This window comes from Sapajus apella, unplaced genomic scaffold, assembly GCF_009761245.1.
Source record: "Sapajus apella isolate SASKATOON/1434 unplaced genomic scaffold, GSC_monkey_1.0 scaffold124, whole genome shotgun sequence".
Taxonomy (NCBI): Eukaryota; Metazoa; Chordata; class Mammalia; order Primates; family Cebidae; genus Sapajus; species Sapajus apella.
The window spans coordinates 3,988,122-3,998,547 of NW_022437064.1; the positions used below are offsets into that span (position 1 = coordinate 3,988,122).

A 10,426-nucleotide genomic window follows, 5' to 3' on the forward strand; every position below is an offset into this window, starting at 1 on the left:
GTGGTCAGCTCCCTGAAATTGCTCACATTTCTTCTTCTGTGGCACCTTCCAGCCTCAAAGCAGCCGTGGCCCACCAAATCCTTCACAGGTGTTAAGTAACTTTTATTTCCTCCTTTGCCTTCCTCTGTTCTTTCAGTAGCTCATGTGATTACCTTGGGTCCACCTGGATAATTCAGTATAATCTCCCTATCTTAATGTCAACTGATTAGTAACCTTAGTTACATCTACAGAGCACCCCTTGCCATGTAGCATAACATACTCACAGGCATGATATCATAACATAGTTACAGTTTCTAGGGCTTTGTGTAGGACATCTTTGGGAGGGCATTTTAGAACTCTGCCTACCATAAGATACTGATTGCATTATTGTTTTTAGTGTTGGGTGGAGGGAAACAAAGAACAACCCAAATATCTATCAGTGTTTATGGCACTGGTTAATGATGGAGCACTATATGTACTAAAATACAAAGCTCCAAGATACAGTGTTAAGTAAAAAAGCTAGGCCCAAAACAGGGTAGATAGTATGCTCACCTTTTCATTTTTAAAGGGGTTACAGCTCTGAAAAATATCATGGTTATAGTCAGAGTACCTGTCTCAAAGATGGAGATCTGGGGAATAGAGTGACAATTTTCACTTTTGTGCAGTTTAAATTTTTACCATATGTATGTGTTACTTTTTTTTAAATGAATAAATAAAACATAAGAAACTAAATCTTAATAAGGTTTTTAACTACAAGTATAAAACAAATTTCTCTGGTTTACAGTGTTAAACCATGGGGGCAGCCAGGTGAGCTCTTCTAATCATGTCCTGATACTTTGACCCCTACTAAGAGAAATCTGCCTACTTTTGATCTCTAAGGTCAAGAAGAAAGGGTTCACGTGAAACACAGAGGACAGCACAGAAGCAATTTTTTCTTCCTAATCCAGACCTTATTCTGTGAGTATGTGGTATCCATAGTATTTTAAATCAATCCTCAAGAGAAGAAATTAGTGTCAAAAATGTAAGAAGAGATAAGGCTTGACTGAATGGATATATGACAAAAAACTATTTGATACTCTAAGAGGAACTTACAAAGGAGGCAAATCTGGGGCCAGTTCCTCAAGATTCAGCCACTGAGCCCAGGGCTGGACCCAGATGCTGAAGACATCCTCTTTTTTTGTAAGTATTTGATATTCTTTGTGGTATCAAGCACAACTGAGTGTGGAAATAACTATCAGCTGTCATTTCTTCTTGGGTGACTTGCTGTCAAAATCCTGAAAAACAGCTATATCGTTGCTTTAAAAAACAATATCTTAATAAGACGTGATTTTGCTCTCTTATGTGACCAAGTTATCACACTTTCTACCACAATGTGGAGAATGTACCTCTTGCCTGAATTCTGAGGGCAATTTTTGTATACAATCCAAGTAAGTGTTTACTAATACGTTCTTTTTAAAAATTTAATTCACTTTCATTGGAATTAAGTGATTAAGAATTTCACTTAATTCCAATGAAAGTGAAATTTCATTGGAATTTTCACTGAAATTTCACTTTCATTGGAAAGCTTTCTAATTCAAAATAAACTTTGCTTTCTAATTCAAAATAAACTTTGTTTATTTTTGTCTATAAAAGACAGTCAAAAACCCAACTGATGTCTGATGGTACCAGCAGGTTTACCTGAAAGGGATAATCAATAGATCACTTCAGTAATACCAGCACCTTCTCTGAAAACACAGTGATAAAGGAAATCTCGGTTGCCAAGATTGGTGCAGTTGCTCCTATGGAAAAAGTATGCCTAATTAGCTGTGGCTTTTCCACTGGGTTTGGTGCTGCAATCAACACTGCCAAGGTGAGGGGCATTTATACGCATTTGGAATGGAATTATTGGGAGTCGAAAGACTTCATGCATCTTAGCCATATTTTATCATACAAAAAAAAAAAAAATCCCAAGCCTGACTCCAAACATCCCTGAGTTCTCTACTGTCTACCAAGTCATCCCACACCCCCCTTCAACATTTTTCCCACTCCTTCTTGGTCAGTAGTAAATGACAGATTAAGTCTGGATGCCATTCACAAGTGGAAATATCAGGAATTCCTGGAAATTAAATCTAACATGGTTACAACATGACTCTGTCGCCTTTCATATTCCAGTTTATTTTTTCTTTCATTTGACAAATGTTTTTGGAGCCATTCACTGTTCCAGGTGCTAGAATTCAGCAGCTAACAAAACTCATGAAGCTAATATTATATTGCATTATATATTAGGTATTGACAAATGCTAATAAAAAGGAAAGGAGAGTAAACGAACCAAGTGATGAAAGGGGTGTTACAACATTAGACACATTGACCAGAGAAATCCCACTCTGGCTGAACAGGCTACTATTGAACTCTTATTTCTAAAACATCACTCAAACCTTCCCAGCTCCCTTTTAAAGGTGCTGTTGAATTTTAGGACTTTGCCTTTTCCAGTGTCCGTCAGTCCCAATACTATACAGAGAGATAGAATGGAAAGAATTCTATTTAAATTGGTCCTACGTAGGACAGTACTCAATAAAAAAATAAATAAACCTTTGCCTTCACAAGGCATTGACCCCATAAGTAATGAAAATTTTACAGATACCAAAAGACCGATGAGAGAGAGAGAGAAAGAAAGAGAGAGAGAGAGAGGGTTGTAGGAAGATGGAGATAATTTTAAATAACTCAAACATATCTGGAATTAAATACTGTCAAATAAGTCTTAAGATGCAATGAAAATTCATTTAAACTACTACTCAGGCTAATTCCTGGGAGTTGAAACTCTACTTTCCAGTAGTTTTTTGTTCCTGTGTCAAGAGTATCCCATATCTAGAAATATTTTGAAAAACCAAAACTTTCTAGTTATATATATAAACATAACATATGCTTATGACTCATAAAAATGCATGCGTATAGACTTGGCCCTCCCAACTGAGTAAAGGTGTATGTTCTCTTTGCTTTTTGTTTTCTGGGTTTTCTGCCTGTTATGTGTTTAGGTGACTCCAGGTTCTACCTGTGTCGTGTTTGGCCTGGGAGGAGTAGGCTTGTCTGTTGTCACGGGTTGTAAAGCAGCAGGAGCAGCCAGGATCATTGGAGTGGACGTCAACAAGGATAAATTTAAGAAGGCAAAGGAATTGGGTGCCACTGAGTGCATCAACCCTCAGGACTTCAAGAAACCCATTCAAGAAGCTTTATTTCACATGACAGATGCTGGTATAGAGTTTTGCTTTAAGGCCATTGGAAATCTGGACACTGGGTATGTAATCCTCTGAAGTGAAAATTACCAATACTTTTACCAGTCACAGTTCTAGATTATAATTGAATGAGCTCTCTTAAATTCCCTCCACATTCCTCTAATTTTCCTTGTGTTCCATGACATCTCAGCTAGTGCCTTCTGTCTGCTCCTACAGATTTGTTCACTATCCCAGATACTAAATCTAGAACTTTCATATAGTTTCAAAGCCAGAAGTTTTAAGCAAGATAAGGTTAAAATTTGATTAATGACCTTATAAATCAATGTGCTTTTCACTTTCAGTAGTCTTTCATGCTGGATCTGAGATAAGTTTCCAAGAAAAATATTTGCTAGTCATGATTAAACGGGTTCATTTCAAACTGAAGGGGAAAAAACATGGTGACTTTTCTGGCTGAACATGGTTTATATGAGAACAGAAACTGAGGGGAAGTTAATTCAAAATCTGAGGCTTGTTTTCTTTGGAGATTTGAAGAAATAGTATATTATTGGGTTGCATGGCTTTATCTTCTAGTCAGCAGCATGGAAATTTAACAACTGCCTCTTCCAACCAGGCCCCTTTCCCAGCATAAAAAATCTTTTCATGATTCACCCTACATAAATTCCTTTATCTGTAAGAAGATACAACAAAACCTTTCTTACAGTCTTACTATGAGAAATAGCCTTTGAACATAACAAATATAAAGATATCTGTTTCTTACTTTGCTAGCATCTTATTAAATATCTGTCTTCTTAGATGTCTAAAAGAAAAATGTCAATTCTTACCAGCTACCTGCATCAGTAAAAAGTCTTATAAAAATTATTTTTATTGCGGCCGGGCGCAGTGGCTCACGCCTGTAATCCCAGCACTTTGGGAGGCCGAGGCGGGTGGATCACGAGGTCAAGAGATCGAGACCATCCTGGTCAACATGGTGAAACCCCGTCTCTACTAAAAAAACTACAAAAAATTAGCTGGGCATGGTGGCGCATGCCTGTAATCCCAGCTACTCAGGAGGTTGAGGCAGGAGAATTGCCTGAATCCAGGAGGTGGAGGTTGCGGTGAGCCGAGATCGCGCCATTGCACTCCAGCCTGGGTAACAAGAGCGAAACTCCATCTCAAAAAAAAAAAAAATTATTTTTATTATCACTACTGTGTATGTCTTTACTATTTTGATTTTTGTTATTTCCATTTACTGAGTCCTAAAGTGCCAGGTACTATACTAGGCAGCATACAAGGTCTATCTGTGTTTCATAGCATCCTTTTAAGATAAACATTACTTCAAATGAGAATAGGGAGAATCAGAAAAGAAAGTCATAGACCATTCAGAAGTTAAGCTGAACTTAAGATGTAGGCTCAATCCTCACATACATCTTTTAACCCCTATACTGAATTGCATCACTTTACAACAGACAGCTGCCCTGGCCTCCTGCCATGAGAGCTATGGGGTCTGTGTGATTGTTGGGGTGTTGCCTGTCAGTGTTCAACTCAACATCAGTGGCCAGTTGTTCCTCTCAGGACGTTCTTTGAAGAGTTCTGTTTTTAGAGGTATGGATGAAGCAGGGAAGGGTGGAAATGCCTGAGAAGGTGAAGGTGGGAAATAGAAAAATGTACCATAAACACTTAAGAAAGGACATAAAACAATAGCTTTAGATTACAGTTTTTGTTTCAATATATGAATACCCACTATAAAAGGATGGATAATGGGTGTATCTAGTGCCTCTTAGAAAGCTTTTTCTCATGCAAAGAGGGAGAAGAGGTTTTTTAATTGATTGGTAAAGAATCCAGTGTCCAAAATTTAAAGCAAACTCTAAATTGAAATGAATAGGCAATATTGTAATCTATAACTATACTTCAGTGAAATTATACACCTGCCAGCTGAGGTTCTTTGGAGGATATACTTAGCCATTAGTTGTCATTGTTCAACTCATGTAAAATCTTTTCTTGAACTCCCAACCTCAGGTGATCCGCCCGCCTTGGCCTCCAAAGTGTTTGGATTACAGGCGTGAGCCACCACGCCCAGCCAACTCATGTAAAATCTTATCCTAAGCAAATGAGTTGTCATACTACCAACTCAAAGATATTAAACACAATGAATTCATGATTTAAAAGAAATACTATTAATTTTAAAAAATGAGAATTATTTTACCCAGAGGAAAAATATCTTATCATAGAATCCTTTGATTTTCTGTTTTTTTAATCTGTCCTGGGACATTTTTATAGACATTAGAAGAGTATTTTATCGAAAAAGTAGAAGACAAACTAAGTTAAATAAATCCACTTAAGATTCTGGGTTTATAAGCTAGCAATCTGGAATTTATGAAGAAATGTATTTATCCAGAAACTCTGGGCAATTCGAATGCCTGGGCAAAAAAGAGATGAGAATTAGAGGAGTTGTCTGCATTACCTGCACTAGTGAGCTGTCTGTAGTCCCCAAGTTAACTATGGCAGCATGTTATTACAGATATTAGAAGTCTTACTTAATTCATCTATAAAGAGTAGATACATGGCAGGACCAGCAAGAAAAAAATAGTAATAATCCAGTTAAAACTGTAATTTCAGTTCTTCTATTTAAGATCATTGAATACAACCATTGCCATTTCTCTCTATTGTATTTATAGATGATAATTCGAAATACATATACTCAGCTCAGTCTTGTAAAAATAAGATCACAAGTATTCTTAAAACCCTCAGTGAATGAACCTAATTCACTGGCCACTCTAACACTCATATAGTGATCATTAATGTAAATTAGTTTCTTCCACAGATAGTGTAGTCCTCTGGTTCAATGATTTTCAATCAAGGATAGCATTTAATGGGTGTTGGACAGTCCTGCCAAACCTCCTACAATGTGCAAAATAAGAATGTTCCCCACCCAAAATACCAGTAGTGCCTTGTTGAGAAACACTGCCTAGTCCTGTCTGTGGTCCTAGAATTTTCATTCCTATGTCATTTGGTTGAAGGAATAAAAAAAAGGTGAGGGGTGGGGGAGTTGACATAGATATAAAAATGCTTTATCAGAACACCAACCAAAAGATAAAACAGATAGAAATAGACACTTGGCCCTTCATGTCATGACATAGAGCAGTAATTAGAATTCTTAGTTACATATAACAGAAACCAACTCAAATTTAAAATAAATCTATTGGAAGAGTTTGTGGTAGTTTTGAGAATAAGTGGGGAAGCCTAACCTAAGCTGGAACCAAGAAAAGCAAGTAACTGCCAAGATCCTATCACAGAATAATCTGCACAGAACCCTGAGCAGATTACGCCACATTACACTCTGCACAATTACACCACACCCACTCTTTCTAGAAATGAGCAGACTGCCAAATTCTGTGTGGTAATGCACTGAGTATGGCACTTAGCACAGTGCTAAATTTAATTCATTTCTTGAAAAAATCATGAGAATAGAGAAAATACAACGCTAAACTTATCTTACCTTAGCTAACTCCATCTTTGCTTGTACAATTCTTCCAGAAAGCACATTTTATTCTTATGTTGTTTTGTACACATTCTTTTCCCAAGGGTTTTCACTGGGACTGCTGCCATGGTGAAAATTCTTTTAAGTTATTTGACTCATGAAGCAGCAGATCAAAACATACACGAGGGCATGCACACACAAAAAATGTGCTATATTTAACATTTGAATTGTTTCTTTTCATAATTCCCAAGACCTTGGCCTTTGTTACACGTAAGGTATGGATTCACTGCTCCTGAAAGATTGCAGCCTGATACCAGGAACACCTCAAGGCAAGGTCCACATTCTATCTGCTTTGAATGAATTCTCCTCCATAGTACCAGAAGTCTCCTTTAGGAACACAACCCTCTACACCAGGAGTGTGGTTTGGGTAGTCATTCTCGTGATGACTGAGGCAAATAAATGGGATAGCCTTAGATTTTCTCAGTCAAAGCCAACATCTTCAGCAGTTGCTTTGATGGCCTTTCTTTTATAATGAAGCCTCATGTATAAAATTTGTCATTAATCTGTGTATTTCCAGGCTGGAAAAGCAGAAAGCACTTCCCTAAACTGGTTGCTGATTATATGGCAGAGAAGTTTAATCTAGACCCACTAATTACTTATACTCTGAATTTTGATAAAATCAATGAAGCAGTTGAATTAATGAATACTGGAAAATGGTAAACTGCCCACATAAATTTTATGTCTGTGTGTTTGAGACCAAGAGAAAGGGTGTATGGGCTTGGGTGTTGGAGAAGGGTCATCCCTGCTGCAGAAGCTATATACAGATAATTGAAGAGGCTTTCAGGAATGTGTAAAGCGTCTCCTTCTCCTCTGCATTTTGTTTTATTTCTAGCTAATAAAATACATAATCCTGAAAGTATTTAAGTGTTCACCTACCGTTACCATTGCCATTATCATTGTATTTCCAATTTGGCTTTTTTTTACATGACACATTAATGGTGGTCAGCTTGTAAAATTGTAGCTCAAGTTTAAAAACTTAAGAACGTAGTTTACAAATAGGCCATTGTTGTATTTGTTGTTCTACTTTGGTGGGAGAGAATAATTATTCATAGAATTCCAAATTCTGAATACGATATTTGGCCAGAAAAACAGAAACCAGCCATAACCCAGGAACTGGCATTCCCCACACAAGTATAATCCTGTTTAACCACTTCTTACCATTGGAGCTTCATGTTGTTTTGAAAAATCTTCTCATGGCTTATTTAATCTTCCCATTTTTCACCTAAAGAGAAAAAAAAATCTAGTTTCCTTGTCTACAAAGTGAGAATTTGAAATCCAAAACATAAATGTTGCTCTAGAAATGTTCCAACCTTTTTTCTCTTTTTTACAGTATCTGCTGTGTCCTGTTACTTTAAGTACAATGTAATTCATGCAGGACCTGAAGGATATTTCTCCAGCTCAACTGCAGTTAATTAATTTTCATGATTTAGAATTATTTGCACAATCCTATTTCTATATTCTGACTTCATTTTTTTTTTTTTTTGAGACGGAGTTTCGCTCTTGTTACCCAGGCTGGAGTGCAATGGCACGATCTCGGCTCACCGCAACCTCCGCCTCCTGGGTTCAGGCAATTCTCCTGCCTCAGCCTCCTGAGTAGCTGGGATTACAGGCACGCACCACCATGCCCAGCTAATTTTTTGTAGTTTTAGTAGAGACGGGGTTTCACCATGTTGACCAGGATGGTCTCGATCTCTTGACCTCGTGATCCACCCGCCTCGGCCTCCCAAAGTGCTGGGATTACAGGCTTGAGCCACCGTGCCCGGCCATATTCTGACTTCTGATTCACTCTGCAGTGGACCATATCTGGCATCTGACCTAACCATTTCACCAAAATTGTTCTTATGTAACCCAGTGTCACCCAGGATCAGCCTCCCTTTCAGAGCTAGATTAAGGTTGGCATGAATCACTCAACTCCACATTCTTGAGACATACAAGGTCAGTGCAAGATGCTCTCATTTTCATAGTTGCCTCTATCTGTGGACCTTTATATTCTTATACACTATGTCTCTTCCACAGGCCTAGACATGAAACATTGCCATTTTACTCCAAAGAAACAAAACTCCTCATTCATGAGTTTATTGACGATTCAGGTTAACCTGAATCAAGTTAACCCAGTCTCAAACCCTCATTTATCCTACCTCCTTGGCACAAATCTCTTCTCTCCTGGATTGCCAAAGGAAGTTCAAATTCTTCTTCAATTGGTCAGAATGATTTGACTATCAGCAGCTCATAGTTCCTGGCTTTATAACTAAGCCACCTAGGGATTCAGCAGAATAAAAGGGGGGTAAGGGGAGTCATCATTTACCAGGATCCACACTTCCTAGAAAGCTGTTGTAATATTAAACAACAAAACTGTTTTTAATTCCAATCTTCACATAAAACAGGAATAATTATATACTTTCTTAATAATATGTCCCATGGATTTTTTCCTCCAAGAAGTGGCTAAGGGGAAAATGAGCCCCAGTAATACTTTGTGGCATCCAATCTTTCTACTCTGACCCTTTGACTTTCTGCCCCAGCCCCTCTTAGTTCTCCTAGAATTAGGACTAAGGTTAAGTACCCTCTTGGGATATGACTTTCTTCCTTTCCTCTACATACAAAATGGTGTCTTACCAAACCCCATACACACAACAGGAGGTCCCTTCCTAGTTGCAGACTCTTCTTCTCCAGCTGGACTCCCATAGCTCTGGGCTCCTGCTAGATCAGACAGGGGCCCCTGCATGTCAGCAAATTTTGGCTGACCTTGGGAGACCAAAAAATGGAATGTCATTTTTTGATCTAAACAGGTTTCCTGATTTAACATTGACCAGGAAGGTGAGCTGCACCCTCAGTCTCTCTCTCCCATCATGGTTTTCACATGATATCAAAGGACTCTCATGAGAGTCTAATTCTCATGAGTTGGGCATCCTATGTTTCCCTTTAGGGGCCTGCTTCCTGCAAATAGAGGGAATGGGTGCTATAAAACCTATTCATGCTGGACTTGGGATGGCTCTTCTCCACCTTCCCAATTTTGAGCTGGAACCTCCATGCCCAGCTCTTCTCTGCTCTTCTACTTCCTGATAGCAGCTAAAGCATGCTCCTGTTCTGCCCCCAAATTAACCTTACTAACACTGAGAACTTGGAGGAGTCTTCAGGTCTTGGGAATTCCAAGTTTTCCCAGAAATGTTTTGTTGTAAACAGTGTCCACACTCTTTGTTCCAATAAAGCTCAGTTCCTTAAGCCATTTTGAATGTCTTGTTATGTTGTAGCTCACTGCAAAATTCACTCTAATTTTATCACAAAAGCAGGAACTTTTTTTCCTTCCTGTTAATATTTACTCAAACATATTAGCCAGTACTGGTGACTATCCACATCACTCTATACCCATTCAAAGTTGTCGCCAGCTTCAAGACCATATTTGAATGCTATTAGGTCCTGTAAACTCTGTGAATAGACTGTGAACTGTCTCTGAGTCCTGCTGTTTTTGCCACACTGTTTTGTTCTAAACACAAAGCAAAATCTTTCTTTCCAATGCCTGTCATTGTGCTTCCCTAGACAGTCATTGCATGGGGCAGTTTATGGACTTCAACAATGTTTACCTAATTCCAGATCCACACTGTAGGAGTCCAGCCTTCAAGGAAAACTGTAGTTTTTATAGCTTTTGCCTAAATAATGAGAAGACTTAAGTTTTTCATATTTTTACCTGAGAACGAGAATAATTACATTCTAGGCTATCACCCAA

The 10,426-nt window shown here is 38.2% G+C and overlaps 1 protein-coding gene across 1 annotated transcript; it reads left to right on the forward strand.

Moving 5' to 3' along the window:
• The first annotated feature begins 1,615 nt into the window (after positions 1 to 1,615).
• LOC116538957 (alcohol dehydrogenase 6-like) lies at positions 1,616 to 8,060 on the forward strand. Its single transcript, XM_032261559.1, is given in 5 exon segments — positions 1,616 to 1,828; positions 2,991 to 3,254; positions 4,634 to 4,769; positions 7,223 to 7,361; positions 8,036 to 8,060. Coding segments are annotated over 5 exon segments (762 nt in total). The 5' UTR covers positions 1,616 to 1,630.
• The last annotated feature ends 2,366 nt before the right edge of the window (positions 8,061 to 10,426 follow it).